At 33.2% G+C, this 16,608-nt stretch overlaps 1 protein-coding gene across 15 annotated transcripts in view; it reads left to right on the forward strand.

Moving 5' to 3' along the window:
• LOC138707703 (mucin-2-like) overlaps window positions 1-16,608 on the forward strand; it is a 153,079-nt gene that overhangs the window by 66,933 nt on the left and 69,538 nt on the right. For 13 of the 15 annotated variants that reach the window (XM_069837538.1, XM_069837539.1, XM_069837540.1 and 10 more), the window contains 5 exons: window positions 4,247-4,420; window positions 7,717-7,829; window positions 8,337-8,579; window positions 9,591-10,022; window positions 12,387-12,639. In XM_069837538.1, the coding sequence (XP_069693639.1) occupies window positions 4,247-4,420; window positions 7,717-7,829; window positions 8,337-8,579; window positions 9,591-10,022; window positions 12,387-12,639 (1,215 nt within the window). The remainder of the gene's footprint in view (window positions 1-4,246; window positions 4,421-7,716; window positions 7,830-8,336; window positions 8,580-9,590; window positions 10,023-12,386; window positions 12,640-16,608) is intronic. The other 2 variants (XM_069837531.1, XM_069837537.1) reach the window with 2 other exon arrangements.

The following is a 16,608-nucleotide window of genomic DNA, read 5'->3' on the forward strand; positions in this document are numbered from 1 at the left end:
TGTTCGTTATTGGTTGTAATGAAAATGTTAATGGCTAAAATATAATATTTGGAATAATAATATGGGACAAGGAGGAGACGTTTATAGTGCTATAAATTGTAGCAACAGTAAGAGAAAGAGGCCAGAGTTATCCTTTGTCCGATTTCCGAAAGATTCAGAAAGGTTCCTGGGTTTCCACAAGAATGCTGTGCAGAAACAAAACTCTTAATTTTGAAGTTCTTTGTGACTGTTAGAATACATTATATCCTTAAATTTCACAATGAAATGTTTCAGTCTAACCGAAAGGACATTAGATACCGGTTAAAGTTCTGTCACTTAGGGTGCTAAATTTCCAGAGAAATAAAGGTTAGGTCTACTTTTTTTTTTTTTTTTCAGAGGATATATTTTTAATTGTAGCTATTAATTTTGTTATTATTTTTATGTGTTATGTTACTAAAGACGTAGAAAAATTAAGTTTGTTTTAATAAAATTTATTGATCACGTTTTATTTTCAATTCTGGTGGGATTATTATTGCTTAGGCCTATTTTTTTCAGAGGATGTGTTTTTAATTATAGCTGTTAATTTTGTTGTTATTTTTATTTGTTGCTTTACTAGAGACGTAGAAAAAGTCTGTTACAATAATATTTATTGATCACGTTTTATTTCCAATTCTGGTGTGATTATTATTGCTTAACATCATCCCACTTTGTTAACTACGTAAGCCTACACTACAAGTACCGGTACACGTAAGTTACTCCATTAATTCATATTTCCATTATTATTGTTGTAAAGGGAAATGCAAATTAATATTTATTGGTTTCATAGTTAATTATCGCTATAAACTTGAATGAGTGAAGCTATTATAGTAAATTTCAGTTCGTTTTGCACAAACAAAAATTATATTACTTATTTCTTGCAGGTATCTTCGAGTTTATGGTGGAATTTAATATACTTCATTAAAATAATAAAATAACTTTATGCATTTAATATTTCAATAATGGAAGGAAGGTGTTCATTTTTCCAAAAGAACACGACAACGAAAGTGTAACATATTTTGACGTCTGCTAGGAGAGAGATCTGCGATGATGAGGCGATAGTAGTGATCCTAGTGGTGGGCAACTACCCATGTTTGCATTTTTACTACATATTGAGCTTCGCGACTGTATATAGTAGACTGTGCTACTACCACTACTACTACTACTACTACTCATTGAAATGTCTCTATTTTATATTAAAACTATTTTATGTTTTTTAATATACATGTAAGGTAAAAGTTCATGGTTTCATTCTGTTTTCATATATAAAGGACATATTATAGCTGGGTTTAACTCCAATTATTGCATGAGACTTAGTAATATGCATGGTCTAGTCTTCTATTTGAGACACGAAATTTGTATCACGTCAGGGTTCTGTGTGATTTACCATATGTGTTACGTAGTAAATTAAGTGACTGCTTAGCATGAGTTTTTCCATATTTTCTATATCTTGGAAGTGATGCCAATGATTTTTTTAACCATATATCATTTTTTTTAATAATGCAAATTGGTCATACAAATTGATGCTCTAAAAGAGAAGCTAATTGCTGTTATCACTATTTCAGATTGAATACTTTGTAGAAAATATTCCCAAAATCTGAACTTCTTTAAAATATTTTTTATTCTTACAAAACTTGAAATAGTTCATTTCCAGGAAGTAGTTTTGAGAATATATTCACATAATGTTTAAAAAGAAATGTACAGTACTTAAATTATCACGTGAATACATAGATAATTTGTATTGTCTTTTCATTTTTGTAATTAGAAGTAATGCATTCAAGTCATTCTAGCAACATAATTAATAATGTTGTTTCCTTTACAATTGCCCTAGTTTTTGAGATGATGCATACAAACTGTCTTACATCATGCATGAACTCTTCAAAATATTCTTGACTGCAAACAAATTTTTTTGTTATTTTATAACTTTTTATGCTGATAATATACAAAGAATTTACTTGTATTTTGTGATAAATTACAGAAGTAATAATATATCATGGCTATCTATTTTCTCCTACGTTACTCATTTGAGCAGATTAATATTAGCATGCAGAATCAGTATCATGTTACTATTGCAGCACGATTGTTTTTTGTTAGAAGAAGTGAATTTTTTATTGAATGGGAGAGCACAGCATGGTGGCTTAGTTCTAACAGTGTTTTTCTCAGATTTATTACTCTAGCATGTATATGTTTTTGCATGTGTGCATACATTTAAACAAACGTTCACGCAAATACCGATTCAGAATTGAAATACTTACTATTATGTAATAAAGCATGCTTTGGGCTGTGTTTTAATCAATAATTTGTTGTATTTGCGTTTGTAATGCTGTAAATTTTAATAAAATTTACAAACCAAGTTTCACAGCATAATGAATTTCTGAAACATGTAGTATAATGTTCATTTTAATGAAACTTCTTCTTACTTCACTCTGAACCAAACTGAAAGACACAAAGTGCTAATGTTCTAATATTCTAATTGACAATCCCCTTACTTCCGAGTTTTCTCTAAACTCTGATAACGTGATATTATTGTAATCAGTGATGCGGAAACATAACTTGCATGTAACTACAGCCTTTATTATGCATTCTGTTACTGCAGTTTTTCCTTAAACTGTGGTCACATCTCTACTTTTGCAGCAATGCAGTACAAAATACTATGCAATTCATACACTGGGATGTGTGAATGACTGCTACTCAGAAAGTAATGGCTACCAAACCAGCTGTTCCGACTTATGCCTGCTGCATATACAGCTTTAAAGGAGTGCATGTGAACAGAATTCCCATTGTTGCAGTTGCAGCATTTTTATATTAGTTTTATTGAAACTTCATCAGCTGTTGCAAGTAGTGTTGCCACGAAATGCGACCTTAATCCTTTATATTTTTTCTGTTTACTTTAGTATTTTGCTTTGATGAAAATAAATAATATGTGGACGTTTCCAAATTGTATATTATTGAGGGAGAAAACAACTGAACGAAGAGAATACTTGCAGAATTTACAAGGTGCTAATTATCACGCAGAACTATGTGTGGTACAGTGCAATTATTAGAAAATGTTAGAAAAAAAATTCCTTTCTCCTTGGGCTTAATACAATAAAGAGTAGTAAAGAAAATAAATGAAACTGTCTGTTGTAATTGCTGACACTTGCAAAATATTATAAAATTATATTCCCAGTTTACCATAATTCATGAAGGAGAATTTTTTAAATACATATCAGGAATCCAACCACAAAATGAGTTGAATCTGTACAGATCTGTAAAAGTGATGTCTTGTGTGTGTAAAATCTCGTAACATTTTGTTGCAGCTTTTGCAGTTCTTAGATTGCACAGCGTGAAAAGTAGCATGCTGCTTGCTTCTTTTGGTTATGTGCGAACATAGCACGAAACTTTACACTTACATTAGAAAAACTGCACAGCAAAAGTAGTGACATGTGACCGTAGATTTGTTTGCGTGCTATTTTACTGTTACTATTGGGATTGGGACAGTGAATTACGGAGATAAGTTTGAAATGATTTGTTTCTTATTTACATTCAGCTACGTGAGTGTTCTACACCATTGTCAAGTAACTAACACACAAAGCTACAATATATTTACTTCAATCCCTGCTATAAAATCTTTTCAGAATCATCTCAGTCCAGAAGTTTATGATACCACAATTTAAAGAAAAGTCTTTCTTTCAGCACAGCTCTTAATTGTTTTCATTTGTGTCAGTTGGCCTCTGGTGTTTTCGAGAGAGAAATACTCCAAGCACCACATACCAAGACACACAGTTAATCATCAGTTGTTTTTCTTTGAATATCAAGTGCTGTGAAAATGTAAAACAATTTTTTCTTGTTTAAGAGAAAATTTATCCATATATTTCATCTGACAACTCCTTACCTGTACCAAAAATTTAGTTGCTGACTTTATTGATATGCTGGCCAGTAAACACACCATTCTGATGGATTCTTTTGCCATTTATCTCAACAGAAGTCCATTGTGTCTAAGGAAATTTCATATTATATCTTTATTTATTGATGAACAAAGAAGTAAATACTTCTAGAACAGATAATTGTTTGTGGTCTAAAGACAAGAGGAAGAAGAAGATTTTCTCCACTGAGCGTTCAGTAAGATGCTACAGCCTAGATGACTTTTCAAGTTGAAAATCAGTCACCATTATGAAAATTACCAAAGGCAGAATCATTTCTTCAAGACCACATTGTGCACATATTCTTGAGCTGCTTGCTATTTGTGCAGCAGGTCCAGGAGGTACTGTGCCCCTTCAGCAAACTGGCACAACTGTGGGGGGTCCTCCTAAACCAAAGCAGCCACCTCAGATCTTACCGAAGCCACCATCGGGCCAGCCATCCAGTGGTTCTCACACCAAAATAGCAGCAAATGCTCGAGCAACTGCTAGCACTCAACATCAAGGTACATTAAATTCTGTAGGAAATTTCAGGTACAAGAAGAATGATGCTTCTTCAGTGTAAAATTTGGTTGCTCTCCTTGGAGCCAAATTAAAATGCTAGAATTTCCTTTGCAGCAAAGCTTGGTGAAGTTAAAGAGATGGTGGGGGAATTAACTCTTATTATTTATTATTTACAGTTCTGAAGTGAACAGATTGAATGACAGTCTGTTCCATTTAAAGCATTTCAGCTACAAATTAATAAGATGTTTTGATTTGAACAACTTAGCTTTTTTTATTTTCCTGCTTTCATTCCTCCCTTTCCTCCTTTTCCTTTTCCTTTTCCTAACTCACAACTTCATGTTGAAATGTGACATTTACTTAAAGTGACACCGTCAATCAGTATTGGTGTTCAAACAATTGGACGTCATGAAGTTGATAGGAAAGCTTTCTTTATTATTTAGCCAGATTCTGTATTTTTGGTTAATACTACATTTCTTAATTTATGCTACAATTTGGGATTTTTAACACAATTGATAGAACTGCCTTCTGATAAAAGTTGTTTCTTAATGAAGTTGTGTCTTTTCAAATGTTTCTATATCCAAAAGGATATATAGAAAAGGAATGGAAAGCTTTGGTTTATATGTTCTACAATTTGATTTGGGTAGCTTCTGCTTGGGATTCTGGCTTCATAAGACTAATATTTTCATTCTGAACTACCAACTCTGCTATGTGTAATACGTGCACTTCTGTTGCTCTATAGAATTGTAGTTTTTGTCTTCTGCAGTTCATTTGTAAAATCTTTTGTTAATAACCATTTAAAATGATAGTAACTAACGTTTACTTAACACATTTTTAATGGAAAACGAAATGTATAAAGTGGAGTGAACATCAACCAGCATAAGCATCAGCATCTACATTACTTTGTACAGTAATCCCCCTTTTCCACAGAATCCGTATCCACTATTAACCTCTGCAACTTTATTTTAGCGCCTAGCATCTTAATATGAAGAATCTTGTAGAAAATTTAGAATTTAGTTGCAACCTATATTCATAGACTGTGGTAATATGTCACCAACACTATTCTTAGTAGAAGTTGAGTTCTCACAGAACGAAGATATCACCTCGTTATATTGTGCAAACTATGTGTTGTGCGTGCATCATGTTATCTATTAGGGAGTGTCACTAAATCTGGCGACCTTTACCGTTTTTAGGTGACAGTTTCTTTTAAATTCTCTATTGCTTATATAGGGATTGAGCTGGCTTTTGAACTTCAAAAGAAAGTATTGTATTAGAGGCCATAAGAATACCAAATTTACAATACGACTGCAAATCGAAAATGAATCGCAGATTGCTTCAAAATTAGAGGAATTCATTGCAGAGTAAAAAAAGTTATTCCGTCATATGAAAAGCAATTTATAATGAATGCAGACCATTCTGGAATTCAGTATGAAATGCCCTGTCGGTTAACTTTAGAAAATGTGGGTGTAAAATCTGTCAAGGCACAAGCAAGTAGTATTCATACCCTTACCCATTCATATAGCATTATGCCACAAATTAGCTGCGATAGATCAGTAAAAAGAAAATTGTTTGTTTTGAGAGAAACATCTAGTGCAATTCCTCCAACAGCTGTGCACGTATCAATGAAGTAGTTGCAAGGCTAGGAAATGTGTAAGTAATTTCAACAAAGATTTGCAAAATGGATTGACGTGAATTAACTGTGTGGTATAAACATTGTTTTTGGCCCATCAGTTGTGAAAATAACTTACTTTTGATAAATTCATGTTCAGCATTAAATAATTCGACTGTTTTATAACAAACTATTCTTGCTGGAAAAACTCTTACTCTGATATTCAGCCCTCTTGGAATAACTCTAGACTTCAGCCAGTAGATATGTAATTTTTTCGACAGTATGAGGCATATTTTCGCTTTATTTGTTGTTTTGCCATTACAGACCGCCGCTTTAAAGGAAAATTGTCTGATTGCCTTCTTCATATTCAATAATATTTATCACTTTCGATCAGTTCAAGTCACCAAGGCACAAGAGCTTGATTGAATATTCCTTCTACAAATCCTCCAGATAGGTTTGAAACCTCTAAGCATTTTGCTTTTGATATCTGTGAAATCAACATGTGTGATATCTGTGAACAATCATTTTTCATTCGATGCTCATTGTGTCAAAGTATTTTTTCTTTTAATTTTATACATTCTCCGGATGGTCATTTTCACTAAATATAAGAATTGCATTCCATAAAACCGATTGTATTGCCGAATACAGCAAAGATAGCAATTCTGAGATGTGACTGTATGTGTTTATTTCTCAAGCTGTATGCTCCATTAGCAGCTCATATTCCTCAAATCACCTAGGTAGGCATCAAAGCGCTGGTATCATTGGCTTCTTGCAACTCCGACCCCGAAGTGAGAATGTTCTCTTGTTAGCTGACATAGAGTTACTGTCTCTTGCTGTACACATACACAGTAGGCCTACTCTTTTTCCGCGTATCCACAGTGTTATCACGATTTTAATAATAGCATCGAAATGTAAAAGTAGTGATTCTGGCAATTTAAATACTAAGAGACAACGTGAAGTGCTTTCTATCAGTGAAAAATTGTGAATTATGGACCTAATGAAACGAGAAACAAAATCATAGGCTGTATTTTAATAGCCTATTATTATTTTCTTCTAATGTCTTATTGTTTATAATTTGTCAATTAATTTTCATTATAGGCATGTAAACGAAAAAATATTTGTAGGGTTCGCTATTATCCATGGTAGGTTTCAGAACATCCCCTGTGGATATGGGGAGAATTACTGTACACCATGTTTCATGCTAAATACCATTCCATTTGAAATTGCAGATAAAGGTGAACAATGCATTTCTATTTCAGGAAATTATCACAAAAGCTGTTTTTCTGAGGATTCCATAATAACTCATCATATAACAGGAAAGTGGTAATTACTCAAGCAGTAGCTTAAGAGTGAATTGTGTGCACTTATATATCTTGCCACAAAATTATTTGATGGTGTCGTAGTTCATTGAATTTCATAGACTAGATCAAATTTACGGAGGAAATTTATTTAAAAGTTTTGGCAATATGTCATTTTGCAAGACTCAGAATATAAAGTTATAAGAAGTAAGGACATTCAGAAGTGCACAACGGAAAAATATAAATTATTTCTTGCAAGTTTGTATAAATGGCTAAGTTATCCACATTTTGCTATGATCCCTTCTGTAAATATATTTTTGTGGTCAAGAAAATTGACTACTTTTGCTTTCTCTGACATATTCATTACGTGAGACATGATTGTTTATTGGAACAGGTCTCCATACGCAGCACCACAATACTGCATCTGCTGCACAGGTTGTGATTGGTCAGGCGAATCCTTCTGCTGTTATACCAGCTGCACAAGCAGGCACACTACTACTTAACCCGGTAATTTTAAATAATATATTATAATTTATTTATTATTACTTCAAATATTTTCATGTTTCTTGTGTTACCTAAGCCTGAATTTGAATAGTGTGGTGTAATTGTGTCTTGAAAATAATAATAATAATAATATAGTTATGTATTTGTTAGCAAATTATACAATTCTGCACAATAATTTGTAAAGATTTTCCTTTATTCTCAACTTTATCTTTAACCACTTGTGTTCTGGAAGCCTTATCTGTAAACTTTTCGGTGAACGTCTGACTTCTTTAGACAATGACGCATGTCAGAATTCACATGACTGTTGTAGTATAGTTAAAAGTATTACATTTATTAAATAGAGTTACATTTAAACAGTGTGCATAATTGTACTTTAATGAGAGTGTTACAAAATTCTTAGTATGAATGCCAGTAGAAGTGCATAATAATCAGTATCTCTTATACATTACTTGAAAAATTCAGTATTGGAGAAATTACTGTTTTTATATGTAGGAAATACTTGTGGTACAGGTTATACCTGGGCTAGGAACAGGTGGCCCTGTGTTAGTACAGCCTAACCCCAGCGGAGGTGTGCAGTTAATCCTGCGATCCCCAACACCAGGCACTCAGGCCACTGCCACTGCTCAGGGTAGCCAACAGAACCAGCAGCAGCAACAAGGCAAGAGTCCTACTCCTCACCAACACCCGATGTTCATCTCTGGTGCTGCAACTGCACAGCTTGTACAGAGCGCTGGCCGACAGCAAATGCAACAGGTAACTTGATTGTTCAGTGCTTCAGTGTATTTGATCTGAACAAATGTAATTTTTTGTTCTACAAAGGAATGTTTCAATGTTACATTTGTTCAGACCAAATTTCTGGACATTTAAAGGACAAAACTAAAATTCTTTGAATAATTTATTATCATAATACACTGCTCTCTTAAATTGACTGAGCTTATTGGGAATTCAATTAATGGCCCTTCCAAAACACGCTATGAAACTTTGATATAAAACAGTTTTTATCTCGAAATGGAATCAAAAACAAGTGAAATTGTATTAAACTTTTTTTTTAATATCTCAAGGAATAACCCCCTGAAATTAGTGACATTACTTATGGTTCACTCTATATATTGGAAATGATCATTTGGAACAGATCACAGTATGTGAAGATGGACTGAAATGAATTGATCTGTAAATTTAATTCTCAACATCAAGTAGTGAAATAGGAATTCTTTTGAATGCCTGAGCTTCCAAATAAATTTGTGTGCATCTTGTAATACATTGAGAATATAGTTTTTTTGTGCGTGTCTGTGCATGTGCGTGTGCAACATAATATTTCTTCAATTTTTTGTGTATGTGCAAATCTCCGAAATGAAACTTTATTTAAGCTTTTTTCTAATTTAAATGTACACAGTTGTCAGTTTTAGATATATTTTTCATGTTTATTTATTTTATTCGTCACCAGCTCATCTCTTGCCTCATTAATACTCATTACGACTGATAAAAAAGTCATACTATGGCCTTGCGTGGAGAGGTAATGGACTGAGAATGCCAGTATTTCATAGATCGGCAGCTGTTGCCGCTTGCTTGTATGGGCCCAGCTGATACCTGACTGGGATTCCCTGTATTATTAAATTCCGAAATACCTGACATCTTTAGGAACATAAAGAAAAATTTAAAAGTACAGCATTAGGATTTAAAAATGTAATTCTAATTAAGTGAACAAAACTCAATCCATCTTACAGACATAAAGTATAATTATATTACCTTCCGATCTACTTGCAGGTACTACGTCTGTTCACTTCACAGGGACCTATGCAGTTACAGCAAATACAAACTCCTTCAGGTCCAACATTCATAGCTGTCCCATCTGGTCAAACACTAAGCTTCCAGCAGCTTGGCCCCCAAGCTCCTCCACCTCCTGCAGCAGTTCCACCTCAACAACCACAGCTTCCACCACAGCCCCCTCAGGGTCCTCGACCTTCAACGCCACAACAGCAACCTACTTCAGCTCCTCAGCAGCCTACCACCTCCATATTACCAGCTGTTCAACTTCACCAGAGTAATATGCGGTCATCAGTCAACATAGGTATTCCTACAACTGGAGCAGCCTGCACCCCTCAGCAAAGTGTATCTGCTGTTATTGGTGGACATGCTATATCACTGAATGCTACCAATAGTAATACTCCCTCCATTATTCATCAAAACCACCACCAGGTAAAAACACAGTATTGCTATGCCGAGTGTATGAAAAATTGTGCAATATTTACTCCATATGGACCGTGTAGATAATAAACAACAAACTTATACAGTAGAGTGGAGTGAAAACATATATAATTTAACTTTTATTGGATTCGAAAACTGTAGTAATGCGAAATAGTTTTGTCTTACAGAGACATTCAATATAATAGCTTTGATTTTCTGATCAAGTAGCATAACACAGGGTGAATCCAATTAAAATCTTCAGTTTTTTAAGTGTTAACCATTTGAGTTTACATCCTAGCGAAGTGGCGATTTAATTTTATAATCTTCTGTTTTTTTTTTTAGAATCCTATCTACCTAATATAAATATCCTGTATTTTTTCATTAAACTTCATTTTTTATTTAATTTTTTATGTTTTTATTTATTTTATTTTTTTTATTTATTTATTTTATTTATTTATTTTTTTTTTCATTTTTTTGTTGATGGGTATCACCTCAAAAGGGGGGTGAATTCGATCACACATTATTTTACCATTAAAGCTGAGTACATACAACTGAATGTGTGAAAACAATAACTAATTTAAGTTTTAAAAATGGTTTTAAAGAATGTTTCAATATTTATGACAATTGCAAAGAGACTATCTAAATTGATACTTGACTCATTCAGAAACGAAATTATAAATTTGCAATGCAGATGTAGTTATGTCCCTAATATTTGGATAGCAATAAAGAGTGATAAGAGCTCCTCTTTTACTACTATTCAATGAGACACAATTTCAATTTTTTCAAGGTTTCTTCTTTTCTACCATCAAAATATAATCTTTTCGCATCTAAAATAGTAACTATAAAATTATTTTCTAAATTGGAATGTTTATTTTCATGCAGTTTCTGGACTTCATTCCTGTCAATAACGATGACGAAGCTAAGGTGTAAATGTTGGGTAGACTGAAAAAATATGCTTACCTTGTATCTTTTTATACAGCAGATGTTTCTCGGCTTTTCTATCAAAATATTTTTTGTGACATAGACTCCACAAGAATTGAATTTTGAAAATTTCTATTTTGTCTTCCTACATCTGCTATTTTAATAAGTAAATGTAGTGTCAATCTCCTATCTTTGTAAGTACATTTTTTTTTTCATAGTCTAACTAAAACGGTTTCTCTTTCAATTCTACAAATAAATAATGACTTCTATGTTCTCTCAGTATGAGCCATTTACATAAAATTAATTAATATGTAACACATACATGCATGCACTTTTGATTAAACTAATGCTCAACAACACAGCCCATTCATAGAACACCAATACATTGCGACGTATTATTGTGACAGTAGGCTACAAGGCTAGCCTCATTTAGCACGGAGATGTAGCGAATCGATACCCCCTCCCTGATCTCCCCTCAAGCTTACGAGTCAAAGTCGTAGCCTTGCCTTTAGAAGCTTGTGATTACAAGCCTTGCCTCGCACTGAACTCTCGGATCCTGAAATGACTGTCAACAATGAACTAAATATGTGGAAGGATTGGAGTCAAACCAAGTGTTACGATATATCATTATTACGAACTTATAGACCTAATGTTACTAGGTATAATAACTCAATTTTTTTTAGGTAGACTTAGTCTCAAATGCCTCTAAGAGCTTCGCCACTGGCTCAGTAACAATTTTTTTGTTCTTGTGATGATCACTACATCCTTCAAACAGTTAATTCAGTGGCTGCAGGTAAATGATCAGAGACACTGAATCGGTCACAGATTTGTACCACGATAGATTGGGCACCCACATTTGACATTTTGAATATAATAAGTGTGAATCATTCTCCATTGGTTCTTCTACATCCAAGACAGTTTAATAAAAGGGATTGAAAATGGCTGTAATTCTATAGAATAATAATACATTGTATGTCACAACATTTGGCAGGTATTACATATCAGAATTTCATTTTTTTACTCCATCCCATTATACAGGTCTGTGATTTGTTTTAGCAAATAGCAGCAATTGAAAGCACTGTATGACTTATTTCAACAAGTTTTGGTATACCTATTATCATACAAATGTTTCTTGTAGATCATATTTACTACCCGAGTACAGTATTTTTCGTTTTTGAAGGCAAGATTTTGATAAATTTTCCGTCACATTGTAAAAGGTTAATCATTTTTATGTTTGAAAGAAAATAGCATCATATTTTTGGTTTATCGTTTTGTTTAATTACGTGAAGAATTACATGCTCAGGAATTAATTGATGCTTGCATTAATGTAGATATTATGAATGACAGTATTAAATGGTTTATGTTTTTTTTTTAGTTGTAAATGTTACTTAGTGTGCTGTGTAACCAATTTTTACTATCTTGGTTTGTTTATGTATTGCTGGTTATATGCAATAGGTTCAGCCACCTCCAGTGAGTGGGGTTGTACCACAACCGCAACCGGATGTGGCACCTCCACAGCAAAATACTAGCTTCCCCATCATGCGCCAGAATCCTCCAGTGTTGCAAGCACAGCAGCATCAGTGTACTGGTACCATTACTGAACAGGCATCCATTTTAACTGCCCAAAAGAAGAAGAAGAAGAAAGCCAAGAAGAAAAAGAAAGATGAAGAACCAAAACTGGATCTTGCCAACATCATGAAACTGTCTGGTGGGTGAAAATATTTGTATTATATTGAGCTCTTCTCTGTTACTATCTGGCATAACACATTTTGTACCATAATGCATGCAATTGGTCCTCCTACAGAATTATAGCTATTGCAGATTATATGAATTCTTATTTTTTACATAATCATATTATGAAAATATGTTGCGCCAGGATTGACTGATTATTTGAGGCAACTACTTCAATGAAATCCTGGGAATCACAAAATCACAGCATACATTTTTGGATTGTTGGTAATATACACTACAAATAGAAAAACAGTATACCAGTAATTTTTAACAGATGTTACGTCTAATTTTGTTCCTTTTCCTCTAATTTTAATGTGACTGTGAAAGGAAAATATTGTAGGAAATTTTAATGGAAATTTTATTTGAAAAGATGTCAGTTTACAATATTATCTTGAAGTTCCTTCACACTTGAGAATATCATATTAATGAAGATGTGATGTTATTTCGTTAGAAGGAAAAGAAATATCTGATAACACTCTTTTAACGATGTTCATCTCCATGTTTTAATTGAAATGAAGTATAAATTGAATATTGTTTTGAAATGTGGATTGTTTCCATTATGTCAATTCAAAAGATCCCCATCTTAAATGCATTACACAAACTCTAAAATATAAATTCCAGTTATTTATACAGCTTGTCATATCTAAAGCATTTTGAGTCTCAACGAATGTGGAAGCAACAAAACCTTGCCAACTCACAACTACACCAATGCAAGAGAATATCTTGTGTCAAATCCAATTACTTATCATTAAAGTTCTGTGTACAAGGGCAGTGAATATAATTAATAGTAAATAATAATAATAATAATAATAATAATAATAATAATAATAGTAGAAGCAGTAGTAGTAACAGCAGCAATGATAGTAATAGTTTTTCAGAAACTTTAAACATCCTGCATGTTTTTATTCCAATGGAATGTTTAGATTTCTCCTTTCACCATTACAATTTTCGTGATCTTCACTGTTCAATTCAGTGATGTTGCTGAATATCTTGTTCTTTTGGTGATCAGTTTGGAATTTTATTCGCTCTGACTGAACATTACCTTGCATTATACATGACTGTTTTACTATGTTCTAGTTAATTACTAAAACCATACATGAATCAATTTTAAAATGTATTAGCTGTAATTTACTTAAGTCACAAGTTTAATTGGATTTGAAATCCTAAATACCTATTTACAGTACTTTTTTTTTAGTAGGTTATTTTACGACGCTTTATTAACATCTAGGTTATTTAGCGTCTGAATGAGATGAAGGTGATAATGCCGGTGAAATGAGTCAGGGGTCCAACACCGATAGTTGCCCAGCATTTACAGTACTTATAGTCCAGATCAGCTTACTTAATACCCCAAGGGTGACACCTAATCATTTTTCTGCTATTACTATATATGCTAGTGGATTAGTGATATTCTAGTTGTCAGGTTGAATTTTCTTTCACAAACTTCGTTTCGAATTTCGGATACTGACAAATACTACAACTGGCAATTATTTTCTAACTATTATGTTGGTAGCAATAATTTCGGTTTGCAGTAGAAAGAAACTGACGAAAATGGAAGTAACAAAGCTTGCGAATTAATAATTAATTAACAATACTGGTATTAATATTAATATCAATACTCAATTCAGTTCTGATGCATTGTGATTCCAATTCAACTCTATATTCAGGTAAGTTTAATTAAATAAGATGTAGCTTATAGACATACTTGGTATGAAACATGCTCGTGGCTAATGGACAGAAATATATTTCACGTTTTAATGAATTTCTTTTGTGTTTAGATATTTATTAAAATGTCCAAGAAAGGAAATAGCATGGTAGCGACTTCTCCAAGAAGGAAAGTGCTTGCCATTCAAAGTACTTACACTTCAAGAGGTTGTAGTTAATATGTAGGCCTATAATGTACAGAAGAAAGAAGGCGTTACAATATTGGCATTTCCAGCAGTTAGATATTAAATTCATTCAAATGAGAGGCGGGCTACTTCTTCGTGCACCATCCAGTATATACCAGTCAGTACCGAAAAAAGTGAAATTTCACCTGTCCTCGTTGATACAAAAGGAAGACCTGTGATAAGGAGATCATTTGGATTGGTGAAAGATGTTACATTGTAGTCATTTGCCCCAAATTAGAACAAGGTAATACAACTGTTTTAGTGCTACACAATGGTGACAAATAAATGAAACAAGAGTTATTGACATTCTGCAATCTTCTTCTCAAAGGTGGTGTGGATATAGTTCGCGAAATGAAAATTTTATACTCTATTACAAGGATTAGCAACGGATGGTTACTCACTATATTTATACACTTTTCAATATTGCTGGGTTCACAGTTACATCATTCTTTGTAGGAAAACATGTTCAGCTGTATTCAAAATACGTTTTATAAAAATTTCGAGCAGAGAATTACACCTGAAATACATGCAGTATTGTGTGATAATTCCATGCGTTCCTTAAAACATGATAATTTCATGCATTACTTGAAACGTGATAATTTCATGCATTCCTTGAAACTTGAAGCCAAGTCTGGAAATATTTCTTGGAATCAAACCAGATGCAAGACAACAACCAGGACAAAATGATTTTTCAGGATGGTGGACGTTTTGCAACAGAACATGAAACAATAACGAAAACTGCATAAGGGCTATTCCATCTCAAATCGACCGAAATATAGAGAAAATTGACCTTGCAATTTTTAAATACAATGAAACTTTTTCTGTCCGTAGATAACTGTGATATAAAGCTTTGTGCAAAGTTTGAGGCATCAGAACTTAATAGTGTTTAAATTAATAATATTTAAATTTATCGTATTTTCATAAAATTAGCAACTTTAAACTGTTGTGGCTCCGAAACCCTTTCACCCAATGATCAAAATCATGGTTTATTTTGATGCTGGGAAGTTAACGTTTATATTGACATGTAAACAGTTTTTCTTACTGTTTATGGAAATGGAGAAATTTAGATTTTTCTTCATTGCCCACGAAAAAATATTTTTAAAATATATGGCTAGATTCCACATTGAAAATACAAATAAACTCATATTTTTTACTGGTGGTACGTTGATAAGAAAGTATTGAAAATATCAAATAAAGAAAATAAATAGTACGCGCGTGAACTAACCAGCTGACTGTGAGACGAGAGGTAGTCGAGACAAGCAAGGCCAGGAGACAAACACGTAATGTGTCGTCTAGCAGTCATGGCTGGGCTAGCTTTATCACAAGTTTTCATAAACACAGGAGTAAAATGATTCCCAATGCTCACTTATCTTCAGCTCTCAGCCAGTGCGTGCAGTCTTGGTGCGGTACTGTGCCGTTCAAGTCTAGGCGTGTGAAAATAATTTATTTATTACCCTCTAAACTTATTGCCGAGCCACTAAGCAAACAATGCCGAATCCCTCTTAATAATGCAAAGTTTTTTCTCAATATTTTTTTACATTTTTACAAATGGCCAAAAAGCCTAAAAGCAAGTAAAATCAGATTATCTGTCTCCCTGTGTACAATAAAAAGTTAGGATTACTTCTTAACATAACCTACCAAATGTCAGCTTCAAAATAAGCTCTCATTCAATGTTCTGCAGTAAATGGTTCCAGATTTCTGAGCTCTGGAAGAGGCTTGTTTTTATAAAATACTCTAAATTTGTCACTCAATAATATGAAAACCGTTTGACTTTCGATAGTATATTTTTGAAAATGCACTCCCCTCAGTACATTGTATAAGTAGGGAAAAAATTAGAGTATAAAAAAATGCGAGGTTTTTTACTGGTCGATTTCATATGGAATAGCCCATAAGCAAAATGCTTCGCTTCATCTGCAGGAAACAAACTGTTTTTCCTGTGAGGATTGTTTCTCAAATAATCATGGTTTATTGGATGGTGTATGAAAGGTAATGGCTATGATATTTTTGCATATTGATTTCAGTGTTATTCATCGTATTGTGTTATATCCTTATGATTTGTA

Source organism: Periplaneta americana, chromosome 10 (assembly GCF_040183065.1).
Source record: "Periplaneta americana isolate PAMFEO1 chromosome 10, P.americana_PAMFEO1_priV1, whole genome shotgun sequence".
Lineage (NCBI taxonomy): Eukaryota > Metazoa > Arthropoda > Insecta > Blattodea > Blattidae > Periplaneta > Periplaneta americana.